This window comes from Ceratina calcarata, unplaced genomic scaffold, assembly GCF_001652005.2.
Source record: "Ceratina calcarata isolate Rehan_Ccalc_2016 unplaced genomic scaffold, ASM165200v1 scaffold425.2, whole genome shotgun sequence".
Lineage (NCBI taxonomy): Eukaryota > Metazoa > Arthropoda > Insecta > Hymenoptera > Apidae > Ceratina > Ceratina calcarata.
In genome coordinates, this window is record NW_017166169.1 from 31,177 (window position 1) to 50,159 (window position 18,983).

The following is an 18,983-nucleotide window of genomic DNA, read 5'->3' on the forward strand; positions in this document are numbered from 1 at the left end:
TATTTAAAGACTACTTAACAGTAATGTTTATATCCTCCTCATATAGGAGAATTTTCGAAATTATCTGTAGCAAAGATTGTACGCTTTTCAAGACCTTTATAATCTTTAGTCCCTGGAAGGCGTGCATCACGCGTTGGACAAATTCTCCAACCAGATTGTCTCTCCCAAGTCTAAGAAGATTAATATCTAATAATATCAAGTATACTGTACTTGGAGCGAGAAATGTTCTGTTTTAACTCACGTATGTGTGATATTTAAAATAATACCATCCAACATAAATTCCAGTAATACCCATTAAAATTCTTCCTGTTGTGAAGCGTATGACTCTTGCACTGAAATCTCCCTGTACATAAGTAATAAATGTAAGAGTACAGAATAATGAATATTTAGTGTAATATCGATAAATGAGACTTACTACAGCTGGAGCTAGTAATTTTTCAACTTGATTTAATGGTGCCATATAGAACCTTCTTATTGGATTATAATATGCCTCATAATATCCTTTTGGTGTTATTGGTTCTCCTGGTGCAAGCTCTAAACTTTTTACATAGCGTGCTCTGTATGCACGTTCTTCATCTGTCATACCAATACAACGTTCTCTTTCTCTAGCCATACGACCAGCAATGGTTATAACTTTTACACCACCAGAGTTAGAGGATTCCATGGTGAATGATATTAACTAAACACAAAAATTTGTTTAATGTCATATACACATTATCTAAAAATTCAATGTATCACTGATTAATCATGTTCTCTTAAAGGAAAAATATTGACAGCTAAAACAAATAATTCCTTAATTAATACAGCCAAAAATAAGATATTAAAAAGTCTAAAACTTAATTAAATACACATATATGTATGATATTAATATATAATTATATTCTATCTGTTCAGAAAGATTGTCAGAACACACAAACTAAAAAAATAAGATTAATGTATGCATTTATTTAGAAGCAAATATTGAAATAGTACGAAATATATTTGCAGTGTGGTGTTTAATATAATATCAAGTAGTTTCAATTGGAAATTTGGATGAATATTTATATTTGGTAAAGACAAACCTGATCTTTTCCTCCAAAGTTAACTATACAGGTATTACATCACACAGGGGTTCTCCCAGAGTTGCCCAGAGTTCTCCGCTCTCCAATAGGGGAAGTGCAGGGAAGTGTTGACGTATACAATATGTATGCACTGAAATAACTGAATATATTCATTGTACACACTTCCCCTATATGAGAACTATTGAGAACCTTGATCAACCGGGCACATTTACATACAACTGTGCACATATATGTGTTCTTATGGATTAGTAATTAATGTATAATGATTAATAATACAAAATACAAAACGAAAAATGACATCTCGAGAGATATTGACCATTCAATTTGGCCATTATTCTAACTTTATTGGTACTCACTGGTGGAATTTGCAGGTATTTAAAGGAAACCTGTAATGCTGACCTTACGTTATCAGTTTTATTTAAATTTCTGTATTAAATACCTTCTAGGAAACTAATTTCTCTTATGATCCCGATCATGCATCCGAAATAAATCATAACATTTTGTATAGAGAAGGTGAAAATTTGAAGGTAGACAAATTTGTTGCATTATTAAATTAAGTGTATCTCTTTCTTACCGGCTAATAATAAAATGATTATTTTTTTTAGAAACAAGTTACATATACGCCAAGGTTGTTGCTCGTAGATCTAAAAGGAACATTTGGATATTTGAAAGAAGAAGGCACCTTGTATGATGTTCCACAGCATGAAGGAATACAACAATCCTTATGGAATGATAACAAAGTAGAGATTGTGAAAGAAGAAATAGTTGACAAAACTCCATTTATTAGAAGTTTAGATGAACCCTCTGAAACATCAGAATCAGCAACGACATCAATATCGTTCGAGTTGGAGAATGATGTTAACTCGTGGGTGGATTATCTGTTACCCAGATTTCATCCTAGAACATTGAACATGATCAGGGAATATGAACACAATTCGACAATATATCCTTTCGATGTTTTCACGTATGGGAGGAATTTATGGAATACAGAACAATTTTCTGATGATTTTTCGGAAAAGATAAGAGTATATATCGAAGAATGCGATTTGATGCAGGGTTTCCAGGCATGTAGTTTGTGCTTATGTTTTCTTAGGCATTGGGTTGTCTAGAAGATTCTTTTCGCTTTTAATATGCAACTTCCAATGACGTTCGAAAATCTTGTCTTAAGATACAAAATCATAGCTATTTAAAGTTGCGTGTCAGGAACAATCTTTTGGCTCAACGTAATGCTTTTTATCATATTAAGATGCGACATTGACAATATTTTGAAATACAGATAATTTTGGATTCTACCGATGGCTTTGCTGGTCTTGGGGTATCCTGTATGCAACATTTGAGAGACGAATATGGGAAAAGTATATTGTCGTTTCCATGTATAGATAGTAAAGAGACCGAATCATCGTCATCAAGCATGATTAAAATACTTAATACGGCTCTGTGCTGGCAATACACTGGAGAATACGCTTCGTTGTATAGTCCGCTCTGTTCCGCGCAAACAGCTTGGTCAAACGTCTGTGATCCGCGAGTATTTCAACATTTAACGTACAATTCCCAGTTGAAATATCATAGTAGCGCGCTGTTGGCGACAGCTCTGGATACATTAACAATTAGATACAGGCGTAAAGAATATCCGAACGTCGTTTTGTCTGATTTATGTGCGGATTTGAATAAGCTTGGTCGGAAAGCAGCTGCGACGAGCTTAACGTTACCGTTTCCAATGACCGAAAAGACTGATCTGATAGATGTACTCGACAACTTCGAGGGACCACTGTGGACAAGCCTAACACTAAATTGCGATATATCAATGGACAGAAATATGCAAAGCATTGTGTTGCGCGGAATACCTGAGGAGAGATTAAAACGGCCTATGGCCCACGCGATGAAACAAATATCGAAACCGGCGTACAGATGTTCCAGTGTACACGAAATGATGACACTTTACTTAGCTGCCACTTGTCACGCGTCGGCAACTTATTTATCCAGCATTTCATCACCCCTGAACATAAAATGTCCGTATCCTAAGATTTTCAATAACAATGTTACCGAAACTGGAGATGTTATTGGATGGCCTATAGGAACAGGTTCGTCTATGCTTAAATATTCTTATGCAAATCATTTCCGAAGCATTTTTAGTTGTCAATATAATTGGCATCATATATTTTAAATAATGTTCTATTTATCGAAACCAATTTAACGAACTACATATCTGGTGGTACGTTCTGTTGAACGTGACACGAAATTGTGAGCCAGCCGGTACGCGCCGGCGTCAACGTGTTAAACCTTAATTCGAGTTGATACATCATTGACTAATTCCTATTTTCAGATGTTAAATCTGTGCCTGTAATGGCTGGCTTACACAGCGGGAGCAGTCTCGGTGCGATGTACGATTCTTTGTACAATCAATTGAACAGGATAAAGAGCATAAAGAAGTATCATATGTTTACGGACTCCGGCTTGGAGGAAGACGAGTTCAAAGACAGTCTCGATCATTTGCTCGATTGTAAAGAAAATTACGAAGATCATTACATGTAACTACTGCATTATTGTATTTGATAGACACTTTTATATTTCACAATAAATCTTGTACTTAAAACATAATTAAAGGTCCTTTAAGTCCTTAATTGGTACGTTCTTTAAAAAATCCACAATTATTATTTTATGTTAACATTTATATTTACTTACATCATCAAGCCTTTACACTTAGATCAAATATATGTTTTTTATAATGTTCTAATTCTTTTATGCTTTCCTGTATATCTGCCAGTGCTCTGTGCTTATGTTGTTTAGGGAAAGTAGGCACATCAATATTCCATCTTCTAAAATTGGAATAATTATATAGTATTCAATTACATGCACAAACTATTAAAATATTAAATCTTTATACATTATGCTCTTACTTTATTAACTCTTTAATGGTGGAAGTATCAATAATTCTATAATGTAAATAATCATTAACCATTGGCATATATTTGTATAAAAACATACGGTCTACATAAACTGAACTTCCTGCCAATGGACTAATTCCCTTTTTTACATATGTACTTAGATATTCTAATACCCTTTGTTCTGCATCTTGTAGCATTACTTTACTTAACTTTGATTCATTAATTAATCCAGTCTAAAAGTTGAATACAAAAAATTCATAAGTAGTTTGTGATTTATCATTGAATCTTCTAACTTGGCGATACCTTTTGATGAGTTTTTAAACACCATTCATTCATGTTGTTCAATACCTCATCTGGTTGATGTACTACAATATTCAAATCTTCACTGATGACATTTAAATTTTTGTCAGTGATTAAACATGCTATTTCCAAGATATGACATGTATTTAGATCAAGACCGGTCATCTGAAATATAAAATAGACAAGTAGTGTTGAGAAAAATATTCTATTGCATACAATGCATGTTATACTGTTACATACTTCCATATCTAACCAAACAACATCAGCATTTAAATTTTTCTTCGTATTTGTAACCAAGCATAACATAGGTGACAGGGCTGTTAAAAAAAATTGTACATATTCTCCTTTTACAGATATATAACTGTGCACTACTTAAACACATCAGTGAAATATCTTTATGCTCTTGAATACCATTTTAACTATATGTATATAAAAATATGAAATACGTATTGAAATTACCATTTTGGAAACTACGAGAAACAGTTAATTGTATATAATTCTTTGACCATTTTAAACAACGTGTAAAAATCATCTTTTTCTGTAATAAATGTGAATTACAAATACAAGATTCATAAGGTAAACAATAAATAATATATTTTTGGGGAAACTTACTAAATATCACTAAATATACATCAAATATCTAGTAACTCTACGAATTATGAATATGGCGTCAGTGACGAAATGATAGAAAAGGTAACTGAAATTGATGAAACTGCCAGTGGCCAGTGATTCCTATTCCTATCCTATTCACCGCAATCTCCAGCAATCTCCAGCATCGCAACTCGTCGTTCTTTATTCTATGCGTTTGCGTCGGTTGGGTTATAGAAAAAGTACTGAAAAGAATTCTTTCGAAGTTAGTGGGTGACTGTAATTTTATCCGATAAGTATTAATTGGAAAAATTTCTTTGAAAGACAGATATGGAAGCGGAACCCTTAGAACTTGAAGACGGAGAAGTAATAGACGATGAGGTAAAATATTTTGTTATAATTCTGTATTTGACAGAAGTCTAACCTACTGTAGCCTGGAAAATATTGAGTTTCGTTACTGAAATCCTTAGATCGGTTAAAATTATTTCAATTCAAAAAGTTCAAATTTTACTAAATGATTTCTCAAACTTTTTAATTACAGTTAATACTTTTAAACCCGTTGAAAATAAATCGTGATACTTATCAACGAGGTACGATAATATTTATTAAGTCTTATTGTATATTTCTATTTCAGACTAGTGATATTGAAACTTACAATGTTTTAAAACGGCCTCATGCAGTTGCAAATAAAGAAGAAGATGTAAAAATAGGTTATAGCGATGAGTCTGATGATTCTGCAGATTCTGAAAGTGATTCTGATTCAGATTCTAGTCATATTAAAAATAAGAAACCTAAATTAAAACTGAAACAGTCTAGAAATGATGTACGAAAAAATTGGAGAGATAAAAATGACAAATACAAGATTTGGTGCACTCAAGTACAAGAGGAATCCCTGACAGAAAATTTAGTATTATGTGGCGTGACCAAACAAAATCTGGAACGTAGTGTTGAAAGTTACAGTATTCCGCACCATTATACTTTCAATGGTAGGAATATGGAACATCGTAATAACAATAGTTCAGAAGATGAAAAGGATGGCGAGAGAAGATTGACAAACAAAAGAACAAATTTTGATAGAAGCAATGTTAAATTAAGATTAGGGAAAAAGCGTAATTCAATGGATGTAGATAATCAAAAAGGATCTGCACGAAAAATAGGAGACTTGAGTACAACAGTTGAATCGACCGATGCTGATGTAGCTGCAGACATAGCAGCAAAACTTTGCGAGAAAAAGGATGTCCTTATAAGTAAGAACTTCATTGGTAACACAAGTTATTTTACGTGTATATATTTACAATTATTAAAATTATTGTTTTATAGGAAGGATTGTTGATATAATTGGTAAAGAGAAAGCTATTAATTTCTATGAAAAAACAAAGGAAATCGAAGAAACAGGAGGAATGCTAATTATGAATGGATCCAGGAGGAGAACTGCAGGTGGTGTATACTTGTGGTTAGTGAAAACAGATGAACATATCCCACAAGAAAAAATAAGGGCGATTTTTTATTATGATAAGAAAGAGCACTCTGATCAAAAGAAGGTTGATGCTGCTGCAAGGAGACAGAAAGCGCAAGAATTAATTAAGTGTTTAGAAAGTAAGTTATTTTATTCAGGGATTGGCAATGTTCAGAATTAAACAGCTCTATATCAGTGACGGAGAAAAAATGTTATAAGAATCGGAAACGATATTATAACTATTTTTAACCTCTGATTTTATTATTACTGTACTAGATGGCTCCGAAAAGGATCTACCTGCTTTGTTAACGAAAGCAGAATTGTCTACAACAGAAATAGCAGAAGAAGCAAGATTAAGACGCGGAGAGGACATGGATAGAATGCCAGTGGATTCTGAAAGAACGATGACTAATCCACCACCTAGCCCAGTAACGGACGATCCAGATCATTCGGAGCAGCCGCTTGTAGAAAGGCATGTACAAGAATATGGAGATGATTTTCTCGACATTGGGATAGACATAGACAGTATGGAAGTACTTTAAAACATTTTTATCATTTGTTTCTATGTATCCAGATAATTTGTACAGAATGAGTTTTAATCTTTGGAAAACACACATTATGTGAATGTGATTCACATTTCGTATGTTTGCCTACAATATATACAAAAAAAAACAACATGAACGTGATCGAAGTGTCAGTCGATTCGCATCTATTGCAACGACGTTCCATATTGTGATAAAAATAATTTATCAAGTGTACATATTATAATATGATAACATAGTTTGTTACTTTCTCAAAGTTTAAAAAACAAAAAATATTTGTATACTCTTTTCCTATGTTTCATTTAACATGTTTGTATTTATTATTAAGATGCATGTAAAAAAAAGATGTAAGAGACGTAACAAGTATGAGATTTTGTAGAAATTACAATAACGTGAGATACACAGATAATTAACGTTGCGTCGTTTCTATGAAATTTTCATTGTTGAACATTGTTTATGTACATAAAAGTCATTATGAAAATAAATATTAGACTATTTGTACTTTGTATATAATTGAACGAATTGTCTCGCATACATTTGTATGTACATGTAGCTTTATTTAGTTATTTAATTATATATTATTATCATGTCACTATATAACAATTATTTTTTTTTAATCACTTACAATTAATATTTAATATACAAATCTACAATTTTTGTTTTCTTTGATTCAGGTTTAATTTGATTTTTGTTTGTTTGTACACGAATTATATACTTCAATGAATATATATTTTATTATTGAGGTAGGCTTAATTAACTCTTCTAATATATCATTCAAATCAGCTATAATAAGACTGCGTTATTTAAAATTATTACATGATTGAATGTAAGAAAAAAACTCCGATTTTATGTTGACATGAGAGTAAAATATTACATGAATGTATTATATACTTTTAGATATATTTATTTTAAGTTTTCAAAACTATTTGTCATAAAATCATACTACGTAGGGGAACAAAAATTTACATACTTATATAATTTTTATAAATTGATAAGCGAATTTTGGGAACAATTAATATCGATAGTCTTGCATAGTTTCCAAAAACTATTAATTAACATATGTATATAAATAAATAATAAATATGATGGTATAATGTTAAAAAACTTTAAGTTACTTTAATAAGCATAGTTGGTATTTTAATTATAAATAAGCCAAGTAGAATGTCATAAATATAATTAATCAGGAAAGTTTATGACACACTTTTGTAAATAAATTTTTGTATGTGTTATATGTATTGCATGTGAAAATATAGATACATAATTTTCAAATTGTTATGTTTTAATAGATAATAGAACTTATCCTATGTAATTGCTAATAACGTAATTACTTTTTCATAAATTAATGCTATTCGTTCCCCGTAGAATTTTATGATATGTTTTATAATATATATTTAATAAAGAGCACCATATTGCTTGTTGTTATAATGTAAAAGTAGCGAAAATCATGCGTATGTTACAAAAACAATACTTCATACCATTTGCATAGCTTCTTCGTATATTTCTAAAACAGTTTTCCTCAGTTAAGAATACATTTTTTAAATATAGTTGACAAGACTGTTCTTTTTTCTAAACCATTTTTTGTAGCAAAGTAAGAAGCATCTCGCACCTTTCTTTCACCTAAAAAAATATTATTTAGATCGACTAGATTAAAACATACATAAACTAATATAAAACTCACTTGATCAACTGTACGGTCTATAGTTCTACTGACGATGATTAATGATTTTTCAGAATATTCTTTTTTGATAGCTTGTAATAAAATCATATCTTCCTGTCGTGTCCATGGTTTATTACTAATATCAATATGTAAATTATGAATATTTTTTATTTCTCCAGAACAGACAGTTTTTTCATTTCCGTCATCAGTTATGTTATCAGTTTCTATATTTGAAGTAATGTTTTCTATCGTTTCTTGTGCAGGATTTATAACATTTATAGAAGAAGATTCACCTAGTTTAATTTGATCAATATTCCAATCTATTTTAGTTGTCTTATTATCCTTTTTTTCTTTTTTCTTTTTGCACTGTAATATACGCATTTTTTTCGCATATGTATCCACATCATGATCTACACCATTTCCAGCTCTTCTTTTTAAACTCTTTTTTTGATCCTTAGATTTCGGTACAGTCTTTTTAGACTTAATAATTAACTTTTCTCCTTCTTCATTTTCTTTAGTGGGTGAATTTTTTGATGTAAGAAGCTTCTGGCAATGTTCATCGGTATGACATTCGTTTTTTGTAGACTTTCTTTGTGATTTGTTCAAAACGGATGGCACAAATTTATCAACTGTTTTTAGAGATACACGTGAAATATTCTCCAATTTCTCTTCATCGGCTCCAGGAAAAATAATTTTAGCTGGTCTTAGACCCTCAGATGTTTGAAGGTAAATTTTTCCATTAAGAAACTGTAAGAAGCATTGGATTATTAATAAGCCCTCAATATATGCAGTACATATCTGTAAATTTATTGTAAAAATTAGCAAAAAGGTGAAAATCAACTTACCCTTGCACCACAAGAAGCACAATGTTCAGAAATAGTTTTATTAGAAATATCGTCGCTATTATGACAGTAGCATCTACAATTTTCTCCTCCGTAAGGATCTTCTTGAGATGCTGATATTGGCAGTTCTATATTCTCATATAACTCTGGAGCATCTTCAGGATAAACTTTGCTTTTATCATACGGTCCTACAGGACACGTTAAATTTTCAAACATATGTGGTGCGAATATGCTACAAATAATAAACCCTGTTAAGAAATGATCATTGACTTTGTATTGTTTATTAATGATTTAATATACAATTTCCATTTATATTACCTTTCTGGTGGTTTTGCATTTGGTAATGTTTGTAAAAATAAATCCATAACTAAAGGATGACTCTTGAGTATAGGACTCATAGTTGCATAGACATTTTCCAATGTTGTTTGTGGATCAGATGCGAGTTGCGCAATAGCTTGCATTATTTTTGCTATTCGTGATGGTTGCTTAGCAAAATATATCTGAGCTACATTAATAAAATCACGTATTTTTTGTAGCATTATGTACTCTACAGACTGATCAATTATAGCAGCTTGATGCGGCTTCAAAAATAATAAAAAATCTGTACAAAGTCCAGGATAATCATGCAATTTATCACAAACATCTCGATACAAATCTATGGTTATTGCATCCTTATCTTTTACAGTTCTTTGCATTATTTTCTCGTTCTCTGAAATTCTTGATACGTCAGAAAACATTAATTCACTTTCTGTTCGATCAATACTTTCTAACTTTTCATAATAATCCACAAAGGATTTTATCACAGACCGGAAGGTTTCTGGATTATTGGATTCTAACGTCAAATGTAACTTTTGAAGATACGATGCTGCAAATTCTGTACATAATAGTACAAATTAATAGTATACTGAATCCAATTCTATTATCCTAAAAGTAACAAATACAGTAGACTCCCGTATAATGCGAGTTCCTACAAAACCATAAGTAATATATAGGAATTCCGCGCAATTAGAAATGAAATCATGACACTGTTTTCTATCGACCTCTTTTGTTTTCTGACCCGGCCGCTCGTAAAATATCTATCTTATTTTAAAACATAGAAAATAAAAATTGGCATGGTTATAATATCATGCGAGAATAATTATCGTATGACTTTCTACAACCCGAATTCATGCATCGCGTAATGTATTAACCGCGTTATACAGAAGTCTACTTGATGGATATAAAAACATACTTGAACACTTCTCTTCTTCGTTTAATGGATTTTCAGATTCTAAAAGACGTTTAACATTTTCTAATTCTTTGGCTTCCTTGGCTTTCTTTCTACTGATAGAATCTTTCTTTATAGTCGTGCTAGCTAACATTAACTCTGCTATTTCGTCCTCATTATCCTGAAATGAAATTCAATGTAATGAAGCTATTAATTTTATTTCCACAGAATGTGCAACAGTTTTAATTACAATTTTAGGCAAAGATATTTTTTCTAGATTTTTATCTAAATCATTTTTCTCTTTGGACTTCAAAGTATTACAATTGGATATTAAACTTTTTGGTCCTAAAACTTGAACCATCAGCTTCATATTTTGAGCACTTCTCGTTTTTGCCAATCTTGGTATAGTGCTCCGTAATCGTGGCAATTTCTGCATTACTTTGGACGACTTTTTGAGTAATAGCGAATGGTCTATAATTGAATTTCTAGACAGATCTTGCACTTCATTTAATTTTTCATCTATCTTCTTCTCTATTTTATCTCGTTGGAAATCATCACGATGTGAAGCGTGATTTTTGCTGAGTGTACCAGAATTGTAAGATTCGTCATTTATTTTATTACTCGACGTATTTTTTGGAAGTACAAAGGTACTTTTTTCATTTATGGCTGAATTATTTTCCAATGCATTTTTAGGTGCGATCTTTTCAGCACAAGCAACACTGTTTCTATTTTCATTTATACAAGAATCTGTTTTCATATGATCATTATTAATAGAATTCAATATTTTTTTCCGTTTCAACACATCAATTCTTTGCTCTGTCTACATAAACAAACACAGTATCAAAAATAAAAATATATGCATACTATATAAGAAAGGTATCAATAAAATACCATACATTATTGCGATAAGACTGCCATACTAGAGGCAGCAGATTTGTTGGTTGCTCTTTGGGCGCTTTAAAACAGGATTCTAATGTAATGTAATGTATTGTTCTAGGTACCGACCCCTTTTCAAAATAATGCTGTAAAAATATTGAATTGAGTTTTGTTTTAATTAATATACATTTCAATATCATATTAATCAGGGATTGAAAAGGTCCTGAACGATATAATTGTTTTCAATTTTTGATACTAACACGTTCTACTCACTTTTATTGGATTGTCACTTTTGGCAAAACGACGTTTTTGAATATGCATATATATTCCATCTGGCTTTCTACATGGAAGTAAATACTGTGCAATCAAATGTGCTGTATCCATTAATAAATATTTTTTAGATTTGAGTTTCCTTGGTTTAGAGGCAAGAAATGGGTGAAATTGTTCTAACCCGATTGCAATTAAACTAAAAATAACAGAAATTATAAAGTATAATACACTTTTTTGTAATACTGTTACTTACGCTTCTTCCGATTTCAAATATGGAATTCTTTTAAGTCCATAACTGTTAAGTTTGAAAGGTACCCATGGTAAAAGTTGCGGATATACTAAAGCCTTACTTTCCATAAACAGCTCTGTTATGTCCGGGTGAAACTTTGGAATATATCCATGTTTACTTGTATGATATACTGCCTTTATCACATTCTCGTCTGAAGAATCTTGTTTAAAATCTTCAGAAAATTTATTCAATAATTTATTTTCCCAGTTGGATACCAGCTGTAGAGCATCTGCTAAATTTGCAACATTGAATGCCGAGTTAGGCCCTGTATTTAAATTCCTAGTACAAACAATACTTATTTGATATATTTTACATTCGTGATTTAAATTATTTTCTAATTATATAAACTGACTTTATACTATTTAAATTTTGTTTGCATATTTGTGAAAGATCATGCAAATTCGGCAGCATATAAGTCATAACAAAATGTTGTGCCATTAATTGAACATGCTGACGAAATTGAACTGCCAACAACTCTCGTTGATCCTGGTTTATTACATTAGGAAGATCAGGTTCTTTGGAAGGTGGTAACTCTACTGCACAATAATCCTAAAGTCCACAATTAAAGCTGTAATACAACTGTGATTGTCAATTAAGTTACAGAAATTATACTACAGTCCTACCATAATATTGTCTTCAGTTAACAAACTTGTATTTTCTGTAGATTTCCTCTTTTTTGAAATTTCCTGTTCCTGCTGTGAAAACGTTTCAGCGAACTCAAACAATTCTGCAATCAAATTATTTAATTCTTTGCGAGTAACTTTCACAGCTTTATCAGCTCTTAGTTCCTCCTTGTCCACTGTAAATATATTTTAAATTATCCTAATAGTCTTTAAAATATATGGAAGTCGCAGTCCATGTGTATCACATACGAAATTCTGTTTCTTCATCGTCTAAAATATTGTATTCTGGATCTGCCTCTGGATCATCTTCTATTATTGGCTCCTGAGTTAATGGCTGTGTAAATTCTTTTAAAAAATTGTCCCAATCTTCATCTACTTCACAATCCCAATCATACATATCAGTTGTTATGTCGGGTGGTACAAATGCCTGCTCAATTTGTTCTAAAGGTGTTTCACTCAAGCAAAGTTTTGAACGTGTTCTTTGTCCAATGCTTTCTTCTTCTGTTGGAACATGAGGAATACTAAAAAAGAATAACTTATTTAATTAATCTTATTTGCAATTTACCTAAGGATTACATAAAAATATTATATTATACCCAGGGATTTTAAATATTCCTTCTGCATCATACTGAACATCAGATGTTTTAATTTGTTCAACTGCAGATGAATCGCAATGATTTACAGGTGTTGAGGGTTCAGAATCTATATCACTATTTACAGAACTTTCAACCTCTCTTTCATCATCACTTTGCTTGTCTTGATTTGGATCGTATTCCTCATCAGAAGAGTCTTCTGATAATTCTTCTTCAATTAAAGCCTGTACCTCTGATGATGGTTTTTTGATTGGAGTAATTGGCCATGGTATATTAACTTGAGCTGCTGCTAATTCCCTATATCAAGATGTTTTTGTTTTATAATAAGTTTCTATTTATAAAATATAACAAAAAAGATATATTAAATTAAAACAGACTTAGCCTTTGCTCTTGTCAATTTTGGTTCAAACGGCACATCATCCTTTGCATCTTGAAGACGATTTTGAACCATTGCCATTACATGTTCATTAGTTATCACATGCTTCAATATATTTTTTACGTTTGTAGCTGTTAGATTAGTTTTCGCTGCCTTAGCATCAAGTTGTCTTTCAATCTCTTCTTCCATTTCATTAATGACTGAAGAAGTCTCTTCAACAGTATCTCTTTTATGTTTACTGGATGGTTCATAATTGTCAACTTCAGAGATATCAATTTGTAAGTCAGCAGTTTCTGAATCCGAAGATGCATCACTGTTAGCATCCTCAAAATCAAAATTAAATGAAAATGACAAATTACACTTCTTTGGAGTTTCACTCACGAAAACACAAGTTGGAAGTAAATTGCCTTTTCCATTATTATTTTGTTTTGGAGATTCTTCCTCCCTGAAATAATTATCCAAATTAAATAATTTTATACCAAATAAAATATAAAGTCTTCTTTTAATAAAATTCAGGCAAGAATGCTGATTATGTACTTACATTATTTTTTTATAATACTTATGTACAAAGTTTATTAATGAAACAAAAGTAATAAACTTATCATCATCGTCTATTCCATAGCATATTTAATAACTTTAATACCTGGCTCAAAAATAAGAATGTATGTCATATTATACAAATAATACAAAAAATACAGAACACAATTATATAGCAAGTATAGGCTACGTATGTATGTTGCATTCATGGACATGTGAGCATGCGCATATCTATCTATAATATATTTCTATGTAGGGTGCACGGTGCACCACAATATGATCAGCAATTTGGGACCGCATGCCGCATGCGCCCGTGGGTCTGCATCCCTCTTACTTCTTACGTATTTCGTCACGCTTTACCGCAACAAAGCTTCGACCTTTAGATCCATGCGTGATCGTGATTTTATGATCACCGTGAAAAATCACGGTTGGTGATTTTGAACGCCATATCTAAAAAGTATGCTAAATGCGCTATTTGTGGAAACTGTTTTCATTGATCATTCATGTTGCGTTGCAGCTTGTGCATTGTATCAAATCCGCAACGCGCATGCGCTCCAAGCTGTACCCGCGAACATTTAGATGAGGTGGTTTTTTTTAGAGGGATGCATCGTACATACAAAGCACATTTTTTTAGTGGAAGGGGTTCGTTGTGAAAAGTACGTTTTTCACACGTGGAAATTCAATCGTGCATCGACATCACAGTATAAATATAACCAATAATGGCACTTGGCTAAATTTTGTGTCCGAGAAATTATACAGCACATGTACTTGAAAACCAAGAATATGGCAGACGCACCCGACAAATTCTAGAGCGCATGCACTCCATTTTCAAACAATGAACAATACTACTGAACCTTTTAGGAACATAAATAAATCATTATAACTTAAGAACTGTAGTGAATATCGCAGAGGGGAAAGGAACTTTTCTTCGTACACGTTCAGGTTTAATTTCAACTTTAATATACTCAGATCAGTCCGCGAGAAACCAAGATATTAGATATGATTTCCCTGAGGAGACCAACCACATATAAAATCGTGAGACCAATATGATACTTGATGATACTTCAGTAAGCTAATTTCCTTACAGTAAAGTCAAATTTTTATTCTTAAATTTAATGACCTTTCTTGAATGCAATACGTCTTATATGAATAAACATTATATACTTCTTTCATTATTATAATAACTGAAGTAATCAAAAGATTAGTTAATATCGTTGGAACGAAAATTGGAAGAAAATGAAATATTAAAATATGACTTGCCATAGTACCACACACTAGCAAACGAAACATTACGTCATTCTTGGCAACAATATATTGAGTTTTGAAGTGGAACTCAGGAAATATTGTAAACAGTGTATTGACTCTTGCACTACTCGCTAAGTGATAATGTATGTTAAACTAATAAACATGATATCCAAAAAGAATTTATTTATAATACTGGCTTCCACAAGAAACTTGCTAGTAATCAAAAATACACTGATCAAAAGAAATAAAATAAATGAATATTATAAACATTTGTAGGTAGAACTAAAATACTTTCTTTTTTAATATCAGTTACTAAATGCAAAAAGAAATTCATAACTGAAACTGAAGTAAAGTAAGATGTATTCTTGATCCAGTCCGCAGTGTAGAATGTATATCTCAACGTGCATAAGTCTAAGTTGCTTTCTTCTTTAGCACACAATTTTATAAATAATGTATGCCGTCCCTTGAACTGTTGCTGTGCATATTTATCGTCAAGAATGTATGCTATATTTCACCTTCCAAGTCAAAGCATTCTTTTTTAAAAAAGTACTTTGTAACTTTTAGGGAGACCATCCTGGCAGCCATATATTTGAAATAATTCAAAAGCCAAATGGTTATTTGCAAACAATTTTTTGTAAATGTCTTTCTCTTCAATGTGATAATTGACTTGAGTTCTGTTTATCATATAAAGCTGTCATAAGCCTGGAAATCTAAATAAATGGATGAAATTTATTAGTAATAGTTTCAAATAATAAAATTTCGAGCTGGATCATTTCTGAACTTCAGAAAAAAGAACTTAATATAAATATAGGTTTATTGAGTTTACCTCATAGGATCCTCAATGTAATCTGGCGGTATTTGAAATAATTTCGGATCTATATTATCGCAAAAGGCAAACTCTTGAAATGTGATTTTTGCTGTCACTGTGGGTAAAATGGGTATATCAATCTTAACGGGAAACCCTGGCGGCAATTTCATAAGAACAAACTCTCGCAGTTTACTAAAATGTTTGAACGGCGCTATTGCTTCCAAAACGTTAAGTAACATATCGACAGTTAGTGGAAAATCTGGACTCATGGCAACTGTTGCTTTGAAAGATTTACTACTTTCCTTGTAGACAAGATTCCTCCCAAGTAGCGGACATTGACCAGGTGGAGCCATAATATACTCTTCCCAAGTAATATCTGATTCCGGTGGTGGGTTTAACGATGCTCTTCTAACATGAGGCTAGAGTAATCAATTGGTTGAATTTAAATAACATGACAGGACTCGATTACTTCCTTTACCTTTCCATTAGCAAATCCCTGTGAACTTCCTTTTGTTAATGACTCCATAATAGCCTTATTCTTTTGCAAATCTTCTTCGCTTAAATGTTCTCGCCGTTTTCTACTTTCCAAAACCATTCCATTGATTTGGTAAAAATCCGCGTGGAAAGGTCCTACCATCTCCTTTATTAAATATTTTAGACACATCTCAAACTAATTTTAAGACAAGAACGGGAGAAGGGGGAGAGGAATTATAGGTAAAACCAAAAATGCTGGCTTACCCTTTTGTCTTCACGAAATATCCAGCCTGTCTGAGCTTTTGAAAGTGTAATGCTTTTTGTTGACATTTGTGCCGCCATGATATCGCTAGACATAAGAATATCAACTTCGTCTTGTATTTCTGCCTCTGTTCCCTGAAAGATGAATATATGATATGAAAAATCATCCTTTAACATAAATGCTGCTGATAGAAAGTAATTTGACCTCACAAACCACTTGTTGATAACGTTTTGCTTTGTTATCAAGTACTGCTAATGATTTGCTTGGCTTTTGATCACCGTTAAAAATGAATGATATGTCACCTCTTTCCCATCTCATGTCATTAAAATCTACTAAAGTGGTATCCATTCTAATAGATGCTCCACTTTTATGTATTTTACAAACATCAGAAGGAAGTACACGAGACACAAGTGGCACTGAAAGGATCCACATATTACATAATTGTAATTACCATGTATGACAATAATATAATGTAGTATTAAGTACCCCAACTTTGAAAATCCCATTTCAATTCCATGTAAAAATCTCCCATTTGACGCAGTGTTGCAACTAAATTTGGTCTTCTTTCTTCCGTTTGTTCTCTAGCTTCTCGCTTTAACTTCCTCACCAATGATGATACTAGAAAAAAGTATAGAATCAATAATACCGTTATTCTTTTTATTTTAATAAAGTAAATATTGCATAAAAAATAAATACGAATGGGATAAAACAAATGACTTTACTGACTGGTTTGTCTATCTCCATAACTGATCGCTTCTGCAAGGGGACTCCATCCAGCTAAATTTTTTATTTTCGCTGGCGCACCATGTGCAAGCAACAGTTGGACTGACTCTAGAATTTTAATAATAATTTCATATTTTTTCCTGACACTATTAAATATTTAGAATACATTCAATTACCTTTCCTTCCTAACATAACAGCTAAATGTAAAGGAGTATTTCCTGAAATATAAAACTGAATTATTTTGTGAATGATATAGTTTACACAGAATGATATATCATGTTGATAGTAATAGCAACCTTGTTTATCTTTTTCGGCAATGTTATAAGATCTGATTAAGGAACTTAAGGTTTTAACATCCCCTTGAAATATGCATTTGTGTAAAGGGTACTTTTCACTTTCCAAGTTCTCAGCCATGGCCAATTACTGTGGCTGGGAAAATTACAATGATAATGATCCTTTTCTTTATCTGATTGAATCCCTCTTGATGTAATAATAATTTTCTTGTATTCCATTTCCAAAATGTGGCATATTAAATAAGATAATTATAGCAATACACAGAAATTACACTATCAATAGAATGTCATTGTTCGATGTTTTACGTTCAATATTTATTAAAATTAATGAACAACTTTTATGTTTTATCGAAAATAGTCCTTTATATCAATTTAAATTCAAACATCGACACTCGTACATGTTTTATCAAAACGTAACGCCTAAAACGCATTCATATGCTTTGAAAAATCTTTAAATTACTTTACCATCCTTAAATTTACCGATACTACTATTTTTAACGCTGTCGTTTTTAATTATGTTTCTATTATTCCTATTCGTACTAGGTGGTCGTGCTTATAATCAAAGTAGGTTGGTCACTTCATTATATTTTATTGCTCATTATAACCCTTTTGGAAACATATGCACGTAATTAAAATGAATCGTATCAAATCCTTAATTTACTTCAATGTTACTTATTCTATGTTATAAAAATCTAATTGTATTAATACTACCAGAGAGAAAACGACAGAAAACGAGAGGGCTCATGCCTTTGTTCTCTCGTGGGACCACAACGAAAGTGCTGCACCTTACGGTCAATTCGGGAAAGGGGTCCACCGTAGCATATACAGGTAGCCCTCCTTCAACACGGCATCTTATAACACGGTTTCGCTGTAACACGATTCGTAAATTGCGCGAACCGTCCTACAACACGGCATCCTATAACACGGTTTCGCTCTAACACGATAAGAAAATTGCAAAAACCTTTGTAAAGTACTGTACTTCTACAGCCGCGGCGAGGCTTGCCGTCTTAAAGATACAATGTTGCCACTGAGATATAATTTAACATTAAACTGAGTTAATAATTTAACATTAAAAG

At 31.9% G+C, this 18,983-nt stretch overlaps 6 protein-coding genes across 12 annotated transcripts; 2 read left to right on the forward strand and 4 right to left on the reverse strand.

Annotated features, from left to right (window-relative positions):
- Nucleotides 1-6: 6 nt before the first annotated feature.
- Nucleotides 7-1,171, reverse strand: LOC108626664 (uncharacterized). The gene is made up of 4 exons (XM_018027471.2): nucleotides 1,062-1,171; nucleotides 416-679; nucleotides 242-343; nucleotides 7-170 (listed from the first exon to the last, which is right to left on the reverse strand). Exons 2-4 carry the CDS (start codon nucleotides 662-664, stop codon nucleotides 39-41), a joined length of 483 nt encoding a protein of 160 aa, XP_017882960.1. The 5' UTR covers nucleotides 665-679; nucleotides 1,062-1,171; the 3' UTR covers nucleotides 7-38.
- A 39-nt stretch (nucleotides 1,172-1,210) lies between these two features.
- On the forward strand, nucleotides 1,211-3,682 carry mst (misato mitochondrial distribution and morphology regulator). The gene is made up of 5 exons (XM_018027462.2): nucleotides 1,211-1,432; nucleotides 1,508-1,588; nucleotides 1,667-2,125; nucleotides 2,338-3,142; nucleotides 3,385-3,682. The coding sequence occupies exons 1-5, from the start codon at nucleotides 1,355-1,357 to the stop codon at nucleotides 3,591-3,593; spliced, it is 1,632 nt and encodes a 543-aa protein (XP_017882951.1). The 5' UTR covers nucleotides 1,211-1,354; the 3' UTR covers nucleotides 3,594-3,682.
- LOC108626663 (oligoribonuclease) lies at nucleotides 3,584-4,949 on the reverse strand. Of its 2 annotated transcripts, XM_018027469.2 has the most exons (6): nucleotides 4,859-4,949; nucleotides 4,706-4,784; nucleotides 4,487-4,563; nucleotides 4,250-4,411; nucleotides 3,959-4,179; nucleotides 3,748-3,877 (listed from the first exon to the last, which is right to left on the reverse strand). In XM_018027469.2, the coding sequence occupies exons 2-6, from the start codon at nucleotides 4,776-4,778 to the stop codon at nucleotides 3,748-3,750; spliced, it is 663 nt and encodes a 220-aa protein (XP_017882958.1). In that variant the 5' UTR covers nucleotides 4,779-4,784; nucleotides 4,859-4,949. The 2 variants fall into 2 exon arrangements, with proteins under 2 accessions (XP_017882959.1, XP_017882958.1); XM_018027470.2 differs by lacking the exon at nucleotides 4,859-4,949 and having other exon boundaries at nucleotides 3,584-3,877; nucleotides 4,706-4,845.
- Nucleotides 4,905-7,333, forward strand: Phax (phosphorylated adaptor for RNA export). Of its 3 annotated transcripts, none has more exons than XM_018027477.2 (5): nucleotides 4,905-4,939; nucleotides 5,159-5,215; nucleotides 5,469-6,081; nucleotides 6,155-6,430; nucleotides 6,567-7,333. In XM_018027477.2, the coding sequence occupies exons 1-5, from the start codon at nucleotides 4,928-4,930 to the stop codon at nucleotides 6,830-6,832; spliced, it is 1,224 nt and encodes a 407-aa protein (XP_017882966.2). In that variant the 5' UTR covers nucleotides 4,905-4,927; the 3' UTR covers nucleotides 6,833-7,333. The 3 variants fall into 3 exon arrangements, with proteins under 3 accessions (XP_017882966.2, XP_017882963.1, XP_017882965.1); XM_018027474.2 differs by lacking the exon at nucleotides 4,905-4,939 and adding an exon at nucleotides 4,950-5,076 and having other exon boundaries at nucleotides 5,163-5,215; XM_018027476.2 differs by lacking the exon at nucleotides 4,905-4,939 and adding an exon at nucleotides 4,993-5,076.
- A 971-nt stretch (nucleotides 7,334-8,304) lies between these two features.
- mute (gon-4 like protein muscle wasted) lies at nucleotides 8,305-14,935 on the reverse strand. 2 transcript variants are annotated; one of them, XM_026815007.1, is made up of 16 exons: nucleotides 14,107-14,935; nucleotides 13,947-14,010; nucleotides 13,567-13,858; nucleotides 13,193-13,486; nucleotides 12,846-13,117; nucleotides 12,597-12,772; nucleotides 12,326-12,522; nucleotides 11,938-12,252; nucleotides 11,688-11,880; nucleotides 11,435-11,560; nucleotides 10,789-11,358; nucleotides 10,563-10,719; nucleotides 9,650-10,205; nucleotides 9,335-9,563; nucleotides 8,511-9,236; nucleotides 8,305-8,449 (listed from the first exon to the last, which is right to left on the reverse strand). In XM_026815007.1, the coding sequence occupies exons 3-16, from the start codon at nucleotides 13,752-13,754 to the stop codon at nucleotides 8,399-8,401; spliced, it is 4,050 nt and encodes a 1,349-aa protein (XP_026670808.1). In that variant the 5' UTR covers nucleotides 13,755-13,858; nucleotides 13,947-14,010; nucleotides 14,107-14,935; the 3' UTR covers nucleotides 8,305-8,398. The 2 variants fall into 2 exon arrangements, with proteins under 2 accessions (XP_026670808.1, XP_017882967.1); XM_018027478.2 differs by having other exon boundaries at nucleotides 13,567-14,010.
- A 104-nt stretch (nucleotides 14,936-15,039) lies between these two features.
- LOC108626669 (ankyrin repeat domain-containing protein 13C) lies at nucleotides 15,040-18,700 on the reverse strand. 3 transcript variants are annotated; one of them, XM_018027480.2, is made up of 10 exons: nucleotides 18,003-18,700; nucleotides 17,911-17,919; nucleotides 17,791-17,832; nucleotides 17,618-17,722; nucleotides 17,378-17,509; nucleotides 17,096-17,307; nucleotides 16,894-17,025; nucleotides 16,634-16,795; nucleotides 16,174-16,574; nucleotides 15,040-16,057 (listed from the first exon to the last, which is right to left on the reverse strand). In XM_018027480.2, exons 1-10 carry the CDS (start codon nucleotides 18,124-18,126, stop codon nucleotides 16,042-16,044), a joined length of 1,335 nt encoding a protein of 444 aa, XP_017882969.1. In that variant the 5' UTR covers nucleotides 18,127-18,700; the 3' UTR covers nucleotides 15,040-16,041. The 3 variants fall into 3 exon arrangements, with proteins under 3 accessions (XP_017882969.1, XP_026670809.1, XP_017882970.1); XM_026815008.1 differs by having other exon boundaries at nucleotides 17,911-18,043; nucleotides 18,619-18,675; XM_018027481.2 differs by having other exon boundaries at nucleotides 17,911-18,126.
- Nucleotides 18,701-18,983: the final 283 nt, after the last annotated feature.

Coding starts and splice junctions, on each gene's coding strand:
- LOC108626663 (XM_018027470.2), bottom strand. CDS start 4,778: ATGATTTTTACACGTTGTTTAAAATGGTCAAAGAATTATATACAATTA. Junction 4,564..4,705: donor TTCTCGTAGTTTCCAAAATG/GTAATTTCAATA, acceptor TTTTTTTAACAG/CCCTGTCACCTATGTTATGC. Junction 3,878..3,958: donor ACCATTAAAGAGTTAATAAA/GTAAGAGCATAA, acceptor TTCCAATTTTAG/AAGATGGAATATTGATGTGC.
- mute (XM_018027478.2), bottom strand. Junction 11,881..11,937: donor TATTTGAAATCGGAAGAAGC/GTAAGTAACAGT, acceptor TGTTATTTTTAG/TTTAATTGCAATCGGGTTAG. Junction 11,359..11,434: donor GGCAGTCTTATCGCAATAAT/GTATGGTATTTT, acceptor TTGTTTATGTAG/ACAGAGCAAAGAATTGATGT.
- LOC108626664 (XM_018027471.2), bottom strand. CDS start 664: ATGGAATCCTCTAACTCTGGTGGTGTAAAAGTTATAACCATTGCTGGT. Junction 344..415: donor AATTACTAGCTCCAGCTGTA/GTAAGTCTCATT, acceptor ACTTATGTACAG/GGAGATTTCAGTGCAAGAGT. Junction 171..241: donor ATTTTAAATATCACACATAC/GTGAGTTAAAAC, acceptor TAATCTTCTTAG/ACTTGGGAGAGACAATCTGG.
- LOC108626669 (XM_018027480.2), bottom strand. CDS start 18,126: ATGGAATACAAGAAAATTATTATTACATCAAGAGGGATTCAATCAGAT. Junction 17,723..17,790: donor TGTTATGTTAGGAAGGAAAG/GTAATTGAATGT, acceptor TTAAAATTCTAG/AGTCAGTCCAACTGTTGCTT. Junction 17,308..17,377: donor ATGGGATTTTCAAAGTTGGG/GTACTTAATACT, acceptor GGATCCTTTCAG/TGCCACTTGTGTCTCGTGTA.
- mst (XM_018027462.2), top strand. CDS start 1,355: ATGACATCTCGAGAGATATTGACCATTCAATTTGGCCATTATTCTAAC. Junction 1,589..1,666: donor GAGAAGGTGAAAATTTGAAG/GTAGACAAATTT, acceptor TATTTTTTTTAG/AAACAAGTTACATATACGCC. Junction 2,126..2,337: donor ATTTGATGCAGGGTTTCCAG/GCATGTAGTTTG, acceptor TTTGAAATACAG/ATAATTTTGGATTCTACCGA.
- Phax (XM_018027474.2), top strand. CDS start 4,953: ATGAAACTGCCAGTGGCCAGTGATTCCTATTCCTATCCTATTCACCGC. Junction 5,077..5,162: donor TCGGTTGGGTTATAGAAAAA/GTACTGAAAAGA, acceptor TTTGAAAGACAG/ATATGGAAGCGGAACCCTTA. Junction 5,216..5,468: donor GAGAAGTAATAGACGATGAG/GTAAAATATTTT, acceptor TTTCTATTTCAG/ACTAGTGATATTGAAACTTA.